Below are 22,841 nucleotides of genomic sequence, written 5' to 3' on the forward strand. Positions count from 1 at the left end.
TGAGCACCACTGTTTGTTTGTGATTGTCATTTTATTTGGTCGCAGGTACTGTGCCAGACCTTCAGCCGTGTATTAATATTGTCTGCTTTATGTTTAGTATATGGCCTTCAGCTGAACTTCATAACTTTAATATTAGGACCTCAGCCGTGTTTCACTTAAAATTGTTGTTGCTCTGTATTTAGGCCTCCAGCCGCGTTTGTTTTAGAATATGTGGTTTCAGTATGTAAATCCTTGGCTGTAAGGTTTCTCTTTAATTATCTTGAATTCTTGAAATGGCCTTCAGTCATGTTCTGTAAATGTTTATCTTAAGGTTTGTAACACCACAATAGGTGTCGTTACATGACTAAAAATGAGTGCAAAAACAAATCTCCATACTACCTGACATACAATATTGTAAAATTAAATGAATCTTTATGCAACTAATTGAAATGGTTCAAATGGCTCTGAGCACTATGGGACTTAACTTCTAAGGACATCTCTCCCCTAGAAGTTGTTCTTGTTGTTGTCTTCAGTTCTGAGACTGGTTTGATGCAGCTCTCCATGCTACTCTATCCTGTGCAAGCTTTTTCATCTCCCAGTACCTACTGCAACCTACATCCTTCTGAATCTGCTTAGTGTATTCATCTCTTAGTCCCTCTACGATTTTTACCCTCCATGCTGCCCTCCAATGCTACATTTGTGATCCCTTGATGCCTCAGAACATGTCCTACCAACCGGTCCCTTCTTCTTGTCAAGTTGTGCCACAAACTCCTCCCCAATTTTATTCAGTACCTTCTCATTAGTTATGTGATTTAACCATCATCATTCCTCTGTAGTACCACATTTCGAAAGTTTCTGTTCTCTTCTCTCCAAACTATTTATCGTCCATGTTTCACTTCCATACATGGCTACACTCCATACAAATACTTTCAGAAACGACTTCCTGACACTTAAATCTATACTCGATGTTAACAAATTTCTCTTCTTCAGAAACGCTTTCCTTGCCATTACCAGTCTTCATTTTATATTCTCTCTACTTCGATCATCATCAGTTATTTTGCTCCCCAAATAACAAAACTCCTTTACTACTTTAAGTGTCTCATTTCCTAATCTAATTCCCTCAGCATCACCTGACTTAATTCGACTACATTCCATTATCCTCGTTTTTCTTTTGTTGATGTTCATCTTATATACTACTTTCAAGACACTGTCCATTCCGTTCAACAGCTCTTCCAAGTCCTTTGCTGTCTCTGACAGAATTACAATGTCATCGGCGAACCTTAACGTTTTTATTCCTTCTCCATGGACTTTAATACCTACTCCGAATTTTTCTTTTGTTTCTTTTACTGCTTGCTCAATATACAGATTGAATAACATCGGGGAGAGACTACAACCCTGTCTCACTCCCTTCCCAACCGCTGCTTCCCTTTCATGCCCCTCGACTCTTATAACTCCCATCTGGATTCTGTACAAACTGTAAATAGCCTTTCGCTCCCTGTATTTTACAGCTGCCACCTTAAGAATTTGAAAGAGAGTAGTCCACTCAACATTGTCAAAAGCTTTCTCTAAGTCTACAAATGCTAGAAATGTAGGTTTACCTTTCCTTAGTCTATTTTCCAAGATAAGTCGTAAGGTCAGTATTGCCTCAAGTGTTCCAACATTTCTACGGAATGCAAACTGATCTTCGCCGAGGTCGGCTTCTACCAGTTTTTCCATTCGTCTGTAAAGAATTCGCGTTAGTATTTTGTAGCTGTGACTTATTAAACTGATAGTTCGGTAATTTTCACATCTGTCAACACCTGCTTTCTTTGGGATTAGAACCGAGAACTTAGAACTACTTAAACCTAACTAACCTAAGGACATCACACACATCCATGCCCGAGGCAGGATTCGAACCTGCGACCGTAGCAGTCGCGCGGTTCCAGACTGTAGCGCCTAGAACCACTCGGCCACCCCGGCCGGCGCAACTAATTAATCTCTGCTCCGACAAGTGCATGCCTGTGAAAACAATATTGGTCGACATATTTCTTTTCAGTCTTATGAGCACGTCCCGTATCCTGATTTCCATTTCTCACACTTCCTGAAAGTATGTGGACAAGTGTGAATGAATTAAATGAAGTAGCAGACGGACCAGAGAAGTGATGAGGTTCCTAATCTTCTACCAGATTAAACGGAGTCGGTGGAAGGCAGAGAGCTGGAACAGGAGGGCTTGGCCAAAGATGAGTATAGAAGAAACGTTTTTCGTAGTAGAGGTTGGTCATGGGCCTCCCCCACCACCTCGGGCAGTTCGAATAAGGCTCCACGCGAGGGTTAGAAGTATGGGTTCGGAAGACAGGTAAGCGATCAGAAGTTCCTTCAGAACGTCTGCGTCGAACGAAGTACGTAAACGTATTTGAATGTGTTAATAATTTTTAATTTCAACAATTGCTTCTCCTAGCTATTTTGAATTACCATTTAGGTTCTGGTTATAATTTTGGGTCAGTTAATCAGTGGCGTAATAAAATGATTTTTGTGAGTCACGACCACGCGGTCCCTAGATTCAAATCGTAGCCCAAGCCTTAACAATTTCGGCTTGCCATGTTATTTCATTTGTGGTGGACTTTTAAATTATCAGTAAAATTGTATCGAGCGTAGATATGGCAAAGAATTAATCGATTTGATTCGAAGCTCTTCACGTAAAGGTATGCAGCCACCAAAAACCTGCTTGATACCAACCACGAGGTACATACAACACTTCTTACAAAAATGCTGTTAACATTTTGTTCGGCATGTGGATTTAATGCACGTGTTTGTGTTTAGAAACTGAGCAATGACCATTTGCTCTCCAGATCTCCCCCACCCACAGGACTCGCTAGATTAAGGCGAACGAGAGGTCATAGGTTCGTTTATATAAATGTGTCAATAATGTATTGTCTATCTATTAAATACAAAAGACTACTGTTATCATGCGAAATATTAGCCAAAATAAATATTTCGTCATTTGAAGCTATTTCTGTGCTCGTTTAATCTATCCATCTTCAATAAGTCTGAAAATAGAGTCACATTTGCTTCATTGATGATTATGCTACTAAAATACGTAGTTCTTGGCACAAGTGTAGCTAACGGGATGTAGTTTTCTCTGACTTCCCCATAATAATTCATATTGTTATCCGTTGCTCCCTTTACAAGACTTAATCTGTGAAGGGATTGTTCCGTAAAATTTAGATGGGCCTAAACCTCTCTTCAAACAACGGGCAAAGCTATTCAGAATACCTTACGTTACGTTACAGGTTGTATTTAATTATACTTGAGTAATTGTTTAGGCTTTCAGCCGACGAGATACTTTAAGTTTTCTTAACATATTTTCTGTTGTATTGTGTAAAAGCGTATTTTTAAAGCATCTCTTTTATTATATAAAGAAAAATTTTTTATTCGTCCTTCAGCCGATGAATTAACTTGAATTTTCCTTAATATGGCCTTTAGCCGGAATTTGTAAATGCTTGGCTTTTAAAGAATTCCTTAGCCGATCTGAAATATTATTTCGGCCTCTATCCAAGAAGATACTGTAATTTTGCTTAAGTAAGGCCTTCAGCCGTTACTTTAAATCCTGCTGTCTTAAAAGCAATCGTTCAAACTTATTCTGAAGAAGTTACTTGGGCCCTCAGCCGTGAACTGATCTTTGTTGTTTTAAGGAGAAAACTGTGCATTGGTCTGAGCAATAAAGTTGTGTGTGTTCTTGTATAACTATCAGTAATTAAAGTTGGCCCCTTTCCACAACCTGATCCGCTTTATCTTGCGAAAGCAGATTTTAGAATTGCAAGCGTGGACGACCAATTTAAAAGTGCGTAAGAGAAGGTTGTAGTCTTTCACCCCTACTGTTCAATCTGTACATCGAAGAAGCAAAGAAAGTTTTAGGCGTGGAATAAATATTCAAGGTGAAAGGATATCAATGATACGATTCGTTGATGACATTGCTAATTTGAGTGAAAGTGAAGAAGAATTACATGATATGCTGAATGGAATGAACAGTCCAATAAATCAGAATATGGCTTGAGAGTAAATAGAAGAAAGGGTAAGGTAATGAGAAGTAGACGAATGAGACCATCGGGAAACTTAACAACAGGACTGATGGTCACGAAATAGACAAAATTAAGGAATTCTGCTACCTAGGCAGTAAAGTAACCCATGACGGGCCGAGCAAGGAGGACATAAAATGGGACCAGCACTGAAAAAAAGGACATTTCTGGCCAAGAGTCCACTACTACCAAACATAGGTCTCAATTTAAGGAAGAAATTTCTGAGAACTTACAGTTGGAGCACAGCATTGTTTGGTATTGAAACATGGACTGTGGGAAACCCGGAACAGAAGATGATCTAAGCATATGAGATGAGATGCTGCAGACGATCATTAGGTGGACTTATAAGATATGAGGAGGCTCTGCGCAGAATCAGGGAAGAAATAACTGTGTGGAAAACATGGACAAGGAGAAGGGACGGGTTGATAGGACATCTGTTAAGACATCAGGGAGTTACTTTCATGGTGATAGAGGGAACTGGAGAGGGAAAAATCTCTAGAGAGAGACAGAGATTGGAATACATCCGCAAATAATTGAGGGTGTAGATTGCAAGTGCTGCTCTGAGATGAAGAGTTTCGCACAGGAGAGGAACTTGTGGCCGGCCACATCAGACCAGTCAGAAGACTGATGTCTCAAAAAAAACGAAGGTGAGTATGTTACGTATCTAGCTTGTCCTTAAGTTTTACAGAGCAGTGTATGTAAGTAATCATTTGTAAATTCAAAACATTTTTCTTCCTGTAGCATTGCAGATAGAAAAACGCATTTCGTTTAGTGAAGAATTTTAATTATGATAGTATATACAGGGTGTTACAAAAAGGTACGGCCAAACTTTCAGGAAACATTCCCCACACACAAAGACAAAAAATATGTTATGTGGACATGTGTACAGAAACGCTTACATTCCATGTTAGAGCTTTACTTCTCTTCAAATCACATTAATCATGGAATGGAAACACATGGCAACAGAACTTACCAGCGTGACTTCAAACACTTTGTTACAGGAAATGTTCAAAATGTCCTCCGTTAGCGAGGATACATGCATCCACCCTCCGTCGCATGGAATCCCTGATGCGCTGATGCAGCCCTCCAGAATGGCGTATTGTATCACAGTCGTCCACAATACGAGCACGAAGAGTCTCTACATTTGGTACCGGGGCTACGTAGACAAGAACTTTCAAATGCCCCCATAAATGAAGGTCAAGAGGGTTGAGTCAGGAGAGCGCGGAGGCCATGGAATTGGTCCGCCTCTACCAATCCATCGGTCACCGAACCTTTTGTTGAGAAGCGTACGAACACTTCGACTGAATGTGCAGGAGCTCCATCGTGCATGAACCAAATGTTGTGTCGTACTTTTAAAGCACATGTTCTAGCAGCAGTATGAAATCATGATAACGTGCTCCATTGAGCGTAGGTGGATGAACATGGGGCCCAATCAAGACATCACCAACAATGCCTGCTCAAACGTTCACAGAAACTCTGTACTGATGACGTGATTGCGCAATTACGCTCGGATTCTCGTCAGCCCACACATGTTGATTATGAAAATTTACAATTTTATCACGTTGGAACGATGCCTCATCCGTAAAGAGAACATTTGCACTGAAATCAGGATTGTCACATTGTTGGATGAACCATTCGCAGAAGTGTACCCGTTAAGGCCAATCAGCTGCTGATAGTGCCTCCACACGCTGTACATGGTACGGAAACAACTGGTTCTCCCGTAACACTCTCCATACAGTGACGTGGTCAACGTTACCTTGTACAGCAGCAACTTCTCTGACGCTGACATCAGGGTCATCGTCAACTGCACGAAGAATTGCCTGGTCCATTGCACGTGTTCTCGTCGTTCTACGTCTTCCCCAGTCACGAGTCATAGGCTGGAATATTCCGTGCTCCCTAAGACGCCGATCAATTGCTTCGAGCGTCTTCCTGTTGGGACACCTTTGTTCTGGAAATCTGTCTCGATACAAACGTGCCGCGCCACGGCTATTGCCCCGTGCTAATCCATACATCAAATCGACATCTGCCAACTCCGCATTTGTAAACATTGCACTGACTGCAAAACTACGTTCGTGATGAACACTAACCTGTTGATGCTACGTACTGATGTGCTTGATGCTAGTACCGTAGAGAAATGAGTCGCACATCAACACAAGCACCGAAGTCAACATTACCTTCCTTCAATTTGGCCAACTGGCGGTGAATCGAGGAAGTACAGTACATACTGACGAAACTAAAATGAGCTCTAACATGGAAATTAAGCGTTCTGAACACATGTCCACATAACCTCTTTTCTTTATTTGTATGTGAGGAATATTTCCTGAAAGTTTGGCCGTACCTTTTTGTAACACCCTTGATAGAATGAATAACAAATTCCTGTTGTAAAAGTTGTTGCTACTTTAACGTATATGTAAATCGCCACCTCCGTTGTTTTTCATAAAATAGTTAGTGCGTCATAAATTACGTATTTTTGTACGTAATTTATTCAGAATTAGGCAGATTGTAAAATATTCTCTCATGTTAAGTACATCTTTTCCATAAGCAAGGAGAGCATGTAAATCGATACATTACACTGGATAATAATATATTTTCTTGTTTACTTCTCCTGTCGAGTGTCGCTGTACATCCAGGTGAGTTTACCGCTGTCTGATGCCGCAGCACTTGCGTACAAGGCGCGGCTTTGCGGTTTCTGGTGTACTCGTGCCATGAGTGGTCATTTCCTTCGGCTCGGCTTTTCTTGTAGCGTTTGTGTGTAGTTACTGGCGATAAATCACGAAGCCCGGTACAAACTTACGTTCTACGAAAGCGGTTTTGATAAGTGTCAATGCACTCTATAAAGGCTCAGGCACTTGTGGTCATTGAAATTTGAAGAAAGATATTTCAGTATTCTACACTCCTGGAAATGGAAAGAAGAACACATTGACACCGGTGTGTCAGACCCACCATACTTGCTCCGGACACTGCGAGAGGGCTGTACAAGCAATGATCACACGCACGGCACAGCGGACACACCAGGAACCGCGGTGTTGGCTGTCGAATGGCGCTAGCTGCGCAGCATTTGTGCACCGCCGCCATCAGTGTCAGCCAGTTTGCCGTGGCATACGGAGCTCCATCGCAGTCTTTAACACTGGTAGCATGCCGCGACAGCGTGGACGTGAACCGTATGTGCAGTTGACGGACTTTGAGCCAGGGCGTATAGTGGGCATGCGGGAGGCCGGGTGGACGTACCGCCGAATTGCTCAACACGTGGGGCGTGAGATCTCCACAGTACATCGATGTTGTCGCCAGTGGTCGGCGGAAGGTGCACGTGCCCGTCGACCTGGGACCGGACCGCAGCGACGCACGGATGCACGCCAAGACCGTAGGATCCTACGCAGTGCCGTAGGGGACCGCACCGCCACTTCCCAGCAAATTAGGGACACTGTTGCTCCTGGGGTATCGGCGAGGACCATTCGCAACCGTCTCCATGAAGCTGGGCTACGGTCCCGCACACCGTTAGGCCGTCTTCCGCTCACGCCCCAACATCGTGCAGCCCGCCTCCAGTGGTGTCGCGACAGGCGTGAATGGAGGGACGAATGGAGACGTGTCGTCTTCAGCGATGAGAGTCGCTTCTGCCTTGGTGCCAATGATGGTCGTATGCGTGTTTGGCGCCGTGCAGGTGAGCGCCACAATCAGGACTGCAAACGACCGAGGCACACAGGGCCAACACCCGGCATCGTGGTGTGGGGAGCGATCTCCTACACTGGCCGTACACCTCTGGTGATCGTCGAGGGGACACTGAATAGTGCACGGTACATCCAAACCGTCATCGAACCCATCGTTCTACCATTCCTAGACCGGTAAGGGAACTTGCCTTTCCAACAGGACAATGCACGTCCGCATGTATCCCGTGCCACCCAACGTGCTCTAGAAGGTGTAAGTCAACTACCCTGGCCAGCAAGATCTCCGGATCTGTCCCCCATTGAGCATGTTTGGGACTGGATGAAGCGTCGTCTCACGCGGTCTGCACGTCCAGCACGAACGCTGGTCCAACTGAGGCGCCAGATGGAAATGGCATGGCATGCCGTTCCACAGGACTACATCCAGCATCTCTACGATCGTCTCCATGGGAGAATAGCAGCCTGCATTGCTGCGAAAGATGGATATACACTGTACTAGTGCCGACATTGTGCATCATCTATTGCCTGTGTCTATGTGCCTGTGGTTCTGTCAGTGTGATCATGTGATGTATCTGACCCCAGGAATGTGTCAATAAAGTTTCCCCTTCCTGGGACAATGAATTCAAGGTGTTCTTATTTCAATTTCCAGGAGTGAATTTTACAGTGATACCTACGTAAGTTAACATGTCATTGTTATACGTTATTCTACAGTCACCTGATCATGTTCAACAGATGCAACTGGTAGTGAAAAATAAAGCACTTTCTAAACAATTTCAATGGTGGTGATTTACATGTATGTTACTGATCAAACATTTTTATGAAATAATCGGCATATCGAAGTTTCCTTGTGCATGCTAGTCAATCTGTGCGAATAAATCAGAAACAGATTACGCTCCAGTTCTAATTTTCGTAAAGAATGACGTCTCTACTATTGTTAATCGTAGTCCGTGTATTATGGAAAAATGTGGGCAAACTGTCATGGTACTCACGATTCTTATCGTCCTTGCGCAGAATTTCGGCATTAGCGCAGGCGGTGCCGTCGTTTGATTTCAGGCAGATCTGTGTGCCTTCCTCTATATCTCGAAAGTGGCAGATGAACCGTGTTCTCGAGCTGGTGCATCCTTGTTGTCTGGCTGTGGGGATGTAAACCTATTAATTGGTGGAGTGGACGCAACGACTCGTTAATAACTAAGGTTAAACTAAATTTCACGGTGCTTAGGTACTAGAGGATACTGTCCTGCCCACAAACCCGATGCTGTCGTCACTGCATCAGGAATATGTCCTGTGACAGCACTTTAAGACATGTAGCCATCTTCCTGGTCGAAAGGCCGTTAGTTGTTCTTTCTAATACGCAACTTCTTTAATTATTTATTTAGCGTATCGTATAAATTACACAACACAAATACGTAAAAATAACATGAATATCGACACATGAGAGAGTTAAAATAGAAAGATAAAAGTATTAAGATTAGAACTTAGTTTACAAACAAATAAGTTGCATAACTAGAAATCCCAATTTAGATCTGTCTGTAGCTTCTAAAACGACACTTAACTCCAGTAGATAACCTCGACGTGCGCACTTGTGCACAGCTTTTTGGAAGTGGAACAGTTACATGAAATATTCTCCACAGAGCTCCACTTACGAAAACGTCCCCTTATATCCCATGACACCTTAAGCGGTAGTTGTGACATACTGTTAGAGTTCCATGGCTAAACATTTCTTGGGGTTCTCCAAAACTTTTTCTCCAGTTGCCATCTTCTGGTAAACTGTAGAAGTTCTGGTTGTTTCTGCTTCCCTCATTGGTGATCGTCTTGATTTGAGCTGTTACTTCAGAATGATAGTTTCCCTCGATCAGTAGGAAGTTGCAGGTTACTGGAAATTCTTTTGTGCTGTCTAACGAAGACACCTGTTCTTCCGAGTTGTGGTGGAGTGATTGCAGACAGTGTAGATGCCGCTGAATTGGCTTGGATTTGATCGTTCCCGTCATCACCCTCATTGTCCCATTGAGATGAACGTTAGTCAGTGTGGGTTAGTGGCTACTTAACCAGACTATCGTAGTGGAGTAGATGAGGCCAAGAAAGTGGATGTACAGAAGTTGAGCCGCATATTTTCTGTGTAATTTCTCACTCGTAATCAGACTTAAGTTCAAATCCGAAAGCATTATCGTAAATGAAATGTAACGCTTATCACTGCAAGAACCTTTTTTTTTTTTTTACTAACGTTAACTTACACCAACAACAGAGCTGACTTCTTGGCTGGAGGGTGCAGCTATTCATACAAACATCGAATATTTCAGAAAGCTAGTATTTAAACAGACATCGAGTATTACAGAATATACAGATATTACAAATATAAAACATTTCAAGAACCTTTCAGAAATCATAAATACCTAACATCAAGTAACTGAGGGTGGTTGAGTTCAACTGGCGAACCATCACACGCCAGCCACTCTTCCACCCTACACGCAGCATAGCTGGCGACATTGCCCCCTCTGCGGGAGACAGCGGTCCGTTTTTACAGTTCTCACTGGAGGCAAATATAGCACCTTAAATCTACATTTTGTCAATGTATCGCGACCTGGTCGTGTTATTACACACTCTTCACTATGAGGAGCATCGAAGGTAGTCACTACAGTCGTGGCTTCGCTATCGTCGAGAGGGTCTTCAGTTTTCTTGAAGCCCCCACCCCCTCTCCATCGTCCAGCTGGGCCTCTGGTCTGTAATAAGGTTTCACGCGGAGGACATGGACGACTTTTTGCCAGTTTTACTGCTAAAGGTCATAATCCTCGGCTTCATCTTCAGCTCCAACAAGCAACAAAAGATATCATACGGCCCCACGTATCATTGTAATAACTTTCCCGCACAGGCGTAAAAATTCATACTAGGTCTCCCAGGCTGTGTCTCACTGGCCGGTCCTCAGCATTACTGCGCTTTCTGCCTCTCTCTTCGGCGTCCAGGGTCTGTACGCGAGCCAGCTCACTTGCTACTTCGGTCCGGGCGAATAGGTGTTTCACATAGTCACACTGAGCCTGGTTGAAATGGGAACAGTGCATTCGTTGTCGTTTCTGCCTTACCACCGTGGAATAGGAACTGCGTAAAAAGGGGAATACGTCTGATGTCAACAACTACCGCCTAATCTCTCTTCTTACTGCCTTATAAAAAAAAAAAGTAATGTATCATAGAGTAGCTTCACACCTTTGTAAAAATAAAGTTTTAACAAAATGTCAGTTTGGTTTCCAGAAAGGGTTTTCAACGGAAAATGCTATATATACTTTCACTAATGAAATATTAAATGCTCTGAGTAAGTGGAAGTCACACATTTGGATTTTTGTGATCTCTCAAAGCCTTTTGATTGTGTAAACCGAGGAATACTTCTAGATAAGCTCAAGTACTGTGGTATGAATGGGACAGCGCTAAAATGGTTTAAATCATACCTAACTGGAAGAGTGCAGAAAGTTGAAATAAGCAGTTCACATAACATGCAAAAAAAAAACCTGGTGATTTCTCAAACAGGAGAACAATCAAGAATGGGGTGCCGCAAATTTCGGTCTTGGGTCCTCTGCTGTTCTTAATATATATTGACTTGCCATTCTATATTCAGGAAGATGCAAAGCTGGTACTTCTTGCCGGTGATACGAGTATAGCTATCACACCCAACAGACAAGAATTAACTGGTGAAATTGTAAACAATGTTTTTCAGAAAATCATTAAGTGGTTCTCTGCAAATGGGCTCTCATTAAACTTTGACAAAACACAGTGTATACAGTTCCACACAGTAAATGGAATGGCGCCATTAATAAATATAGAATTAGATCAGAAATTGGTACCTAAGGTAGAATATTCAAAATTTCTAGGTGTATGCATTGATGATCTGATGAAACGTTTGAGTTCAGCTACTTATGCTATTAGGGTCATTGCAAATTTTGGCGATATACCTCTCAGTAAATTCGCTTAGCACGCCTATTTTCATCCCCTGATTTCATATGGCATCATATTCTGGGGTAAGTCATCATTGAGTAAAAGAGTGTTCATTGCACAAAAGCGTGTAATCAGAATATTTGCTGGAGCTCATCCAAGATCATCCTGCAGACACTTATAGAAAGAGCTAGGGATCTTCACTGTAGCCTCACAGTATATATATATATATATATATATATATATATATATATATATATATATATATATATAATTATTCACTTATGAAATTTGTTATTAACAATCCGAACGAATTCAAAAGTAATATCAGTGCACATGACTACAACACTAGGAGAAAGGATGATCTTCACTACTCAAGGTTAAATCTAACTTTGGCTCAGAAGGGAGTAAATTATGCTGCCACAAAAGTCTTTGGTCACTTACCTAATAGCTTCAAAAGTCTGACAGACAGCCATATAGCATTTAAAAGGAAATGAAAATAATTTATTAATGGCAACTCCTTCTACTCATAAGATGAATTTTTGGATATAGTGAGTGGGTAATTTCCCCAACCCCCACAAAAAAATTAAAAAAAAGTATTGTCATGTAATATTTTGTGTAATGTAATATCTTGTATAGACACCTTTTATTAACCTGACACATTCCACTCATTACGAAGTGTCGTATTCATGATCTATGGAACAAGTAAGATCCTTCGTCTGTGGAGAGCACGCAGTCATCGTCTTGTGGTTGACGTCGCAAAGTGAAGTTACCTCTGCTTGATATGGGGTGCTCTGTTGTTCAAAATGATGTAACTTTACATTTCCGAAGATTTGACAGTCGACAGAGACTTTTATAACAGCATGGCAGGTGAGGTATTTCTTTTTATTACATTATAGGCTACTTAAACACACCGTCTCAAACAAATTATTCAAATCAACGGCAGTCTTGTACCTACATGTTGGCAGCTTGCGGTACGAAACTGTTGTGGTTGCATCTGTATTTTGCGATGTGTCATCTCCGTCGTTGCGGGGACGTCTACCATGTTCCGATGGAGCATCGTTACTGCCGGTGTGGACTGCAGCAATACGCCGGCCCACGTCATTCTATTTCTCATTCCTTGGTTGGCAAGCCACAACATAAGGTCGCTTTTTCCATTCTGGTGCTCCTGTTACGATCGACATGCACGCGTATTGGCTGTTCGTCTGAGGTAACTGTCGATCTCAGTTTCCTTCGCTGCGTTGCTTCTATAACTTCTGTCACAACCGTTCGTAGTGCATTAGACCAGGGTTAACTGGAAAAGTAAAGCGCTAATCCAAGCCTGTTCAAATGGTTCAAATGGCTCTAAGCAATGTGGGACTTAACATCTGAGGTCATCAGTCCCCTAGACTAAGAACTACTTAAACCTAACTGACCTAAGAAGATCACACACATCCATGCCCGAGGCGGGATTCGAACCTGCGACCGTAGATGCAGCGCGGTCCCGGACTGAAGCGCTTAGAACCGCTCGGCCACAGCGGCCGGCCCCAATCCTGTGTTGAAAGGGCGTCGGCGGTATTTCCCAGGATTTGCCACTCTGTTTCACAATGCAGTATCTCCTTGACACTGAGTTGTCCGCAGCGATTCAGCTGCTGACGATCAGTATGAGTAACATCGGCATGCAGTGAACCTCCCAGATGTATTCTTGCGCGCCTGCTTCACCACAGGCATTATCAGTTTCTCTTTGACCAATGCGATGGCAGTAGATGACGTAGGGCCTACAACCTATCGAGAAATGGGTCAGACTTCTGGGGGACTTAAGGTCCGTCATTCCCAAGCTCTGTTTTATATTTTGGAGAAAACTATTCTTGTGCCTCGCTGTTTTGGCATCATCCCATTGTTACTGCCACAGGAGGAAGCGGTCGTGAATTTGTTGCTTGTGGCTAGTATTCCTCTTAAATTCAGTACTCATTAATGTTGTTTTCTCTTCATCCAAGTCTTCGTCAGATTTTTTTTCTCCTCTGGAGGTTGACTGGATATATTCCAAGTATTCCCCGTAGCACAACGCACAAGACAGTACGAGAAGCTCCCGTCAGTCGAAGAAGTAGTATGCGTTGGAACCTGTTAACTGTACATTCTGGTGTTGTGAACAGACGTCTGTGTGCCCAAAATCTCCCTCTGTATTCCATGATAGAAGTTAAGGATGGCGTTCTGATACGTTCTTATTGATTGCATTCTTAGTTTATAGTCGCAAATGGTTAGAGTAATACTTCCTTTCATCACGTTCCTACTCTTTTCCTTGTATCTTAAACGTATGCAACATAATTTTGTTTCTCGTACAAGAGGACGCGAAGGTAGCTAGTGACGAATTTTCTATTTCTGAAACTGTTGTTTACTTTCATAAATGTGTGTCTTTAAAGTTTCCGTTTTAACAAAATATACGTGGTCTTTTTAGGTACAATAGATAATTTAACGCCTTGGCACTACTGATGTAATTATTGTATGTCTGTGCAACATCCTTCTTCAAGGTCACTTCTGGAGCTTTACTTCACATCGTTCTTCAAGTCGTCGGTATACACAGTTATCCTACGCCGCTTCGTTATCCTTCAGCATCCCTAATATCGGGTCGAATACCGGAACCCAAAAGGCGAGGCCACTTATGGGTCCTTGTAGGCAGCCTTTCGACATTACTTTTGTAACCGTCTCTCCTGGGAACGGTGGAGTTGCTCCTCTGTTTTCACAGTAATTCTGAAAAACAGTTGTACAGCGCTCGAGGGCAAGCCCTGGCGATTTTCATCATTATGGCTACAACATAGCCGGCCGGTGTGGCCGTGCAGTTCTAGACGCTACAGTCTGGAACCGGGCGACCGCTACGGTCGCAGGTTCGTATCCTGCCTCGGGCATGGATCTGTGTGATGTCCTTAGGTTAGTCAGGTTTAATTAGTTCTAAGATCTAGGCGACTGATGACCTCAGAGGTTAAGTCGCATAGTGCTCAGAACCATTTGCTACAACATATTTTTGCAGAGTGTTTTTTTACTACTCTCATTACCCCATTTACAGCACCTTCTGTTGGCTTCCCATACCTGAATCCATATTTTGTGGAATTCATTCCAAGAATAAGTCTCCTGTAGTCTATCGCATAGCAGCTTCTCCCTCACTTTACCTAAGGTAATGAAAGCCATATTGGTCTGTAGGATTTTTCAGTTAGGTGATCCTCAGCTTCACCCAGTGATACCATGTACAAATTACCAAGGACGACAAAATTGGCAACTGAATTATAAGTTCTGTCAGTCACTGGTGAAGGTTGTGAAGGAGTCAGTGAACCCAATGGAGCATGCTTGCTGAGGCACGCCTCCAACAACTCGGCAGCACGAGCACTCTCTACCGTTGCAGTATGGGATGGCTGGCAGCCGCCATTCAACCCACTAGTATTTGCTGCATCTTTGCTTCATGACAACGTGCAGGCGAGGCCCCATCGCAGCTTTGACACTATCGTTCATGCTGTGATACAGGTAGCCTTATCCTTGTTGCTATTGTATGATCTTTTTTTCGCTGCATTGTTTGTAATGAGCCATTGTATGCTTACAGAAAAACAAGTTAGGTCAGTCTTCTGTTTATCACGTTAACTTGTTAGCTAAATATTTCTGCTCCTGCCCAGCTTCCCTACAACAAAGGTGATTGGACCAATCTATAGCTCACCTCTCCTTACCGTTGTTTACGAATTCGGACACAACACCCGCTTTTTCGAAATAATCACATTTGCTTCTGGCATATATTTATTCTTCCTCCCTGCAAAACACGTGTTATAGAATTGGCATTAACATAAAATTACGTGCAAATGAAGGGACATAGAACCTCGGTAGGGATGCAATCAGGGTCAGTTGACTTATTTCTTTCAAGTTTCAAGATTTCTTTCCTCACCGTCACTCCCGAAAATGAAAAAAAAGAAAAGGAAATCCCATCTCAACTGTATGATTCCCTACTTTCGTTCTGCAATTCTCTGTGTTCAAAAAGATCATTCCCTGCAGTGTCGTATGGAAAGAGAGTGTCCATCATAAATTGTGCAGATTGTTGTCAGGTTCTGTCATGCTGCCGTTAGCTCAGTTTACAGTTGATGAAACGTCGGAGATGTAAAATTTTGATAGAAGATCTTATATGGTGTTCCTCGCGAGTCAAGATATAGTTTCTGTGCAATGAATTGGTTCCAGAGCTGTGTCATGCCTGCAGCAGGCTTGCTTTAAATTTCTGATTAAGGTCTCTATATCTCCTATATGGTGTTCCTCGCGAGTCAAGACATAGTTTCTGTGCAATGAATTGGTTCCAGAGCTGTGTCATGCCTGCAGCAGGCTTGCTTTAAATTTCTGATTAAGGTCTCTATATCTGCCCTGCCTGCGAGATCTTTTTTCCAGGATATGGGCTTTCTGGTAGAATTTTCTTGATCTTCTAACTTCTGTTGTCACTGTTTGGAGATCTTCGTTCCATGGTACTTGCGAACTTCTGCCCATTTGCCTTAAGTGCAGTGTTTCATCTTTTATGGCTCCTTCTAATACAGTGACAAGTTCCTGAGCTATTATGCCCACATTGTCATCTGCTTCCACCATGTCCATATACCGGAAAATGCTTCTCAGATGGTTCCAAACTGTATTCCTTATATTTTATCATGTCCTTAATTTGTTTAATGCATCGGCATCTCTGAGTCCAGTTTTGCAAGAGTCAAGTATAAAGACTAGAACGTTGTGGTAACTTGTAGTGAGATCTGTTCCATGAGTTAGTCAGCGAAATTATCCATTGACTACCGTTTGAAGATTTCAGGGAACCTCACGAAGAGGTCAGTTTCAGCTCGGTGAAATGGCGCTGTTACTTGTGGGATTGGTACCAGATGCTCTGGAGGTAAATGAGGCATGTACTTCCACAGATGCCCCTTGTGTACAATCACTTTTGCATATCATGGTGTCTTCTGAGCCTCAGTGGCCATCTTGCCAATCGACACAATTGATCGATCGTTCAGGCTAATCAACCAGCATGGTCGTCCATCACAATAGTGAATGGTTTGCAAAATAAATAAGCGCTGAACTTTTTGATGACAGGAAAAACAGTAAGGCATTCTTTGATGCTCTTGAGTAGTTCATCTCGGACTTGGAGAGAACTCTGGAAACATTAGCAGTCACCTTTTCAGCATCTCACTGCATGTAGATGAGAACTGCACCTATACCGTAACTGCTAGAATTTGTGTGAACTGTCTCTTTGTAGAATGCTAGGGCTCGATAAGCTGTTAGCACCTCCTTAAGGAGAATGAAAGATCTTCCCTACATCTCGATCTAGTAAAATTTGATGCATTCCTGCACTAGTCCTTTCCAGGGACGTTCCTTGGTACAGACAGTCTTAGTTATTTCTTCCGATTCTTTTCTATTGAACGATGCCGTGAAACTGTTAGAACACTGGACTCGTATTCGGGTGGATGACCGTTTAAGTCCGTGTCCAGCCATTCAGATTTAGAGTTTCCTGACTTCACTAAATCCTTAAGGTAAATAATGGGGGCACGGCCTATTTCCTTCTCAGTCCCGCCCCGATAAGAACCTGAGCTGCGTCTGTAGTTACCTCGCTGTCGATGGGACGTAAAACCCGATGTTCCGATTTTTCTTTGTTGTATTTCTTCGATGCGATGGCGCAACTCGATAAATTTAGAGGTTATTGTGACATCCTTTACCAGAAGGGCTTGGTACATGTGTTAGTCACTAGTACCGAGCGAGATAGCGCAGTGGTTAGTAAACTGGACTCGCATCTGGCAGGACGACGCTTCACATCCCCGTCGGGTCAGATAGATTCACGTTTTCCGTGGTTTCCCTAAATCGCTTAAGGCAAATGTCGGCTTGGTTCCTGTAAAAGTGCTCGGCCGCTTCTCCTTCTACGTCCTTCCCTAATACGAGCTTGTACTCCGTCTCTAATGACCTCATTGTCGGCGGGACGTTAAACACTAACCTCCTTCTCCTACTACTCCTACTCCAGCCCTTTCTTGAAGTGTAAAATTTGTTAGCCTCTGTCATATTTGGATTCATAAGATGGCGAAGGGCTGAAACATTCCATATGTAAGACTGTGGTGTTTTCGCACGACGCTGGGACAAGTTCTCCGATTGTACACACATCAAAAAAAGTTTTGCATCACCCTGGTTGCCAGAACTCCTGAAGATAGACGTTGAATGTGGATATTGTATCACAGACACAGTCCCTTAGACTGTTCAGAGATGTCACTAAACCCGCCAAAAGATGTAAACAACCATGTATGAGCAGAGCCTATTAGACAGAGAGAGTCCGACAGCCGAACATTTCCAGTCATTCCACCAGGAAGGAGGTACACGGCTCGTGTTGTCTGTAGTTCAGCCATGCCTAGACGGTCAATACCGCGGTGCGAGGGTGTGCGCATTGTTATTTTGTGCCAGGAAAGTCTCTCAACAAGGGAAGCATCCAGGTGTCTTGGAGTGAACCAAAGCGATGTTGTCCGGAAATGGAGCAGATACAGAGAGAGAGAGAGGAAATGTCGATGAAATGCCTCGCACAGGCCGCCCAAGGGCTATTACTGCAGTGGATGACCGCTACCTAAGGATTATGGCTCGGAAGAACCCTGACAGTAACGCCACCATGTTGAATAATCCTTTTCGTGCAGCCATAGAACGTCGTGTTACGACTCAAACTGTGAGCAGTAGGCTGCATGATGCGCAACTTCACTTTCGACGTCCTTGCCGAGGTCCATCTTTCCAACCACGACACCATGCAGTGCGGTGCAGATGGGCCCAACAACATCCCGAATGGACCGCTCAGGATTGGCATCACGCCCTCTTCACCGATGAGTGTCGCATCTACCTTCAACCAGACAATTGTCGGAGACGTGTTTGGAGGCAACCCGGTCAGGCCTTACACACACTGTCCAGCGGTTGCAGCAATGTGGAGGTTGCCTGCTGTTTTGAGGTGGTTTTATCTGGGGCATATGTACGCTGCTGGTGGACATGGAAGCCACCGTAACGGCTGTGCAATACGAGTATGCCATCCTCCGACCTATAGTGACACCATATCTTCAGAATATTGGCGAGGTATTCGTATTCATGGACGACAATTCGCGCATATTGTGAATGACTTCCTTCAGGATAACGACATCGCTCGGGTACAGTGGCGAGCATGTTCTCCAGACATGAACCTGTCGAACAGGCCTCGGATGGATTGAAAAGGGCTGTTTACGGACGACGTGACTGACCAACCACTCTGAGGGATCTACCCCCAATCGCCGTTGAGGACTGGGACAATCTGGACTAACAGTGCCTTGATGAACTTGTGGATAGTAAGCCCGACGAATACAGGCATGCATCAAGAGGACGTGCTACTGGACCACCACCTCTGTAAGTCTCACTGTATGGTGGTACAACATGCAATGTGTGGTTTCATGAGCAATAAAAAGGGTGGATAGGATGTTTATGTTGATCTCTATGCCAATTTTCTGTACAGGTTCCGGAACTCTTGGAACCAAGGTGGTGCAAGACTTTTTTTTGATGTGTGTACTTGCGCCAAGCTGACTTTCTGCTGACTGTCGCCATATATTTTCTTCAGTCCGGCACAGAATTTATCCCACCAATTGAACTTGTCTTCATTGTTCTCGAACCTCTACTGGGCTGTGTCGTCCTAGTAAAATAACACATTTTCCAACCACATGACATCTCGCTTATATTTTGCGATTCGGTCGAATAGTTTCATTCGATACTGAACAACATCTCCGCAGAACACTGATGGATGCCTGATTTGCAGCTTACTTACTGTTTGCTCCTGAATATGCGGACCGTGGGAACGATGTACTGCTTGTATTTCGGTTACTGGGCGTATAGGCGATGGGTTTTAAGTTGTCAAATTCGGGCCGCGTTGCTATATGTTTCGGAGTGCCCGCCGTCTCCACCAAACAAGGTCACATCGTAATCGTTCTCAACGCAAATTCGAAAGCAGGACCAAGAGCGAAATATAACGCTTAGCACTGAAAGCGTATTTACTGGAAACACCAACTTACAGGCAGAACAGGAAGAGTGTTACTATATACAGGAATATCGAATATTCCATAATTCTAGTATTTACAAAAATAGCGAATATATAAAAACTTACAAACATTACGAACGTAAGATGTCTCGAAGCAAAATGTGCTATCTAGAGTAGCTTCAATGTTCTTGTGCTTCGATAATATGGTCTGACAGCGGCAGATTTCGACTGACATGTGGCATTGGCGGTCAGCTGGCCTTTCGTGAAGGGAGGAAAGAGAGACTTCACTTTTACTGACCCTGGTGGTTGGTGGGTTTCCCCGTGTGTATTTCAGAACTAAATGGTCTCATAAGATCCTTTGCCGTTTTATTTACAAATGTTTGAACATCTTACCCCTTCCCTTCCCCCGCCCCCCTCCCCGGGATCACGTCACAGGGGGGCTGAAAAAGCATAAGCACCCTTTCTTGATTCGAATCATGTTTAGATTTCGTCGAATGGCTTCGAACAATCTCTAGTGTTTCAACATTGCACACGAGAGCAAAAACTGTGATCGAGCTGTCCTCGTAAGGCATGCGATCACATTCAATGGTGTTGCATCCCAAGTACGTCCTTATAGAACACTTCGAGTTGCATGGGGCGGGTGGGGGGGAGGGGAGGGGTGTCAGCAGCGTCAATGATTATTAGGAACATCTGGACTATCCCCCTAATACATTAACATGTTTTACTTTTTTTGAAGTTGTATGTCCAGAAGTACCAGCTTACCCGTTCCACTGATTGATGTTATACGTTGCGGACTTTTCTGGGCTACTGAAGTGTCTTCTTTGCATACAGATCACTTGTACGATGTCTGATGCTCCGCCATGAATACCTCGTTAGTGCAGTTGCCGCCACAGCATTTTCGTTGACAGCATGTTCTCGAGATGAATATTAAGTACACAAGTTATATATCGCCACACTGGTGATGGTGATTTTAGAAGAAATTATGGTCCTCTTCCATCCCCCCTCCCCCCCCCCCCCTCCAACCACTTCCTCTTTATATTCTCCATTTATCTTTCTCCCACTGTTATGTTCGCCAGGCTACGATTCAGCATCTCCGTTGCACGCTACAAAGACATTGTGCAGGGTGTCCCTTAGCTACGTGGTGTAAACAATACAGATGACAAATGAGCGCTCTGAAGTAAGGAACTAACAGACAGAAATAAGTATTTATATTTTTATTCACATAAAAATCATACTTCGTAATAATTAATTAATTTGCTGAAACATGCCGATAAAACCGGTTGAACCGTATTTGGCAATACAAAACTGTATAGCATTAATTTTAAGCGCAGATGCTATGAACGTCATAGTATGGCATGATTGGAATCTTTAAAACTAGTCTTAAAAGGTTCGGGTGCTAAGAACCCCGACTTTGCGCGCCCTAAAGCTGAACTAAAGCAAAATGCATCTATCAGTTTTGCACAATATATTTTTATTTATTTATTTATTTTTTTTTGGGTCCTCAGTCTACTGACTGGTTTGATGCGGCCCGCCACGAATTCCTTTCCTGTGCTAACCTCTTCATCTCAGAGTAGCACTTGCAACCTACGTCCTCAATTATTTGCTTGACGTGTTCCAGTCTCTGTCTTCCTCTACAGTTTTTGCCCTCTACAGCTCCCTCTAGTACCATGGAAGTCATTCCCTCATGTCTTAGCAGATGTCCTATCATCCTGTCCCTTCTCCTTATCAGTGTTTTCCACATATTCTTTCCTCTCCGATTCTGCGTAGAATCTCCTCATTCCTTATCTTATCAGTCCACCTAAATTTCAACATTCGTCTATAGCACCACATCTCAAATGCTTCGATTCTCTTCTGTTCCGGTTTTCCCACAGTCCATGTTTCACTACCATACAATGCTGTACTCCAGACGTACATCCTCAGAAATTTCTTCCTCAAATTAAGGCCGGTATTTGATATTAGTAGACTTCTCTTGGCCAGAAATGCCTTTTTTGCCATAGCGAGTCTGCTTTTGATGTCCTCCTTGCTCCGTCCGTCATTGGTTATTTTACTGCCTAGGTAGCAGAATTCCTTAACTTCATCGACTTTGTGACCATCAATCCTGATGTTCAGTTTCTCGCTGTTCGCATTTCTACTACTTCTCATTACCTTCGTCTTTCTCCGATTTACTCTCAAACCATACTGTCTACTCATTAGACTGTTCATTCCGTTCAGCAGATCATTTAATTCTTCTTCACTTTCACTCAGGATAGCAATGTCATCAGCGAATCGTATCATTGATATCCTTTCACCTTGTATTTTAATTCCACTCCTGAACCTTTCTTTTATTTCCATCATTGCTTCCTCGATGTACAGATTGAAGAGTAGGGGTGAAAGGCTACAGTCTTGTCTTACACCCTTCTTAATACGAGCACTTCGTTCTTGATCATCCACTCTTATTATTCCCTCTTGGTTGTTGTACATATTGTATATGACCGTCTCTCCCCTACTTTTTTCAGAATCTCGAACCCTTTTATATTGTCGAACGCATATTCCAGGTCGACAAATCCTATGAACGTGTCTTGATTTTTCTTTAGCCTTGCTTCCATTATTAGCCGTAACGTCAGAATTGCCTCTCTCGTGCCTTTACTTTTTCTAAAGCCAAACTGATCGTCACCTAGCGCTTTCTCAATTTTCTTTTCCATTCTTCTGTATATTATTCTTGTAATCAGCTTCGATGCATGAGCTGTTAAGCTGACTGTGCGGTAATTCTCGCACTTGTTATATCTTGCCGTCTTCGGAATTGTGTGGATGATGCTTTTCCGAAAGTCAGATGGTATGTCGCCAGACTCATATATTCTACACACCAACGTGAATAGTCGTTTTGTTGCAACTTCCCCTAATGATTTTAGAAATTCTGATGGAATGGTATCTATCCCTTCTGCCTTATTTGACCGTAAGTCCTCCAAAGTTCTTTTAAATTCCGATTCTAGTACTGGATCCCCTATCTCTTCGAAATCGACTCCTGTTTCTTCTTCTATCACATCAGACAAATCTTCACCCTCATAGACCCTTTCAATGTATTCTTTCCACCTATCTGCTCTCTCCTCTGCATTTAACAGTGGAATTCCTATTGCACTCTTAATGTTACCACCGTTGCTTTTAATGTCACCAAAGGTTGTTTTGACTTTCCTGTATGCTGAGTCTGTCCTTCCGACAATCATATCTTTTTAGATGTCTTCACATTTTTCCTGCAGCCATTTCGTC

At 43.1% G+C, this 22,841-nt stretch overlaps 1 protein-coding gene across 1 annotated transcript in view; it reads right to left on the minus strand.

Moving 5' to 3' along the window:
• The window catches only part of LOC126285058 (coagulation factor IX-like), a 284,637-nt gene that overhangs the window by 184,019 nt on the left and 77,777 nt on the right, over positions 1-22,841 (minus strand). Inside the window, exon 4 of the mRNA XM_049984381.1 lies at positions 8,683-8,826. Within this exon, the coding sequence (XP_049840338.1) occupies positions 8,683-8,826 (144 nt within the window). The remainder of the gene's footprint in view (positions 1-8,682; positions 8,827-22,841) is intronic.

This window comes from Schistocerca gregaria, chromosome 1, assembly GCF_023897955.1.
Source record: "Schistocerca gregaria isolate iqSchGreg1 chromosome 1, iqSchGreg1.2, whole genome shotgun sequence".
NCBI classification, from domain to species: Eukaryota; Metazoa; Arthropoda; class Insecta; order Orthoptera; family Acrididae; genus Schistocerca; species Schistocerca gregaria.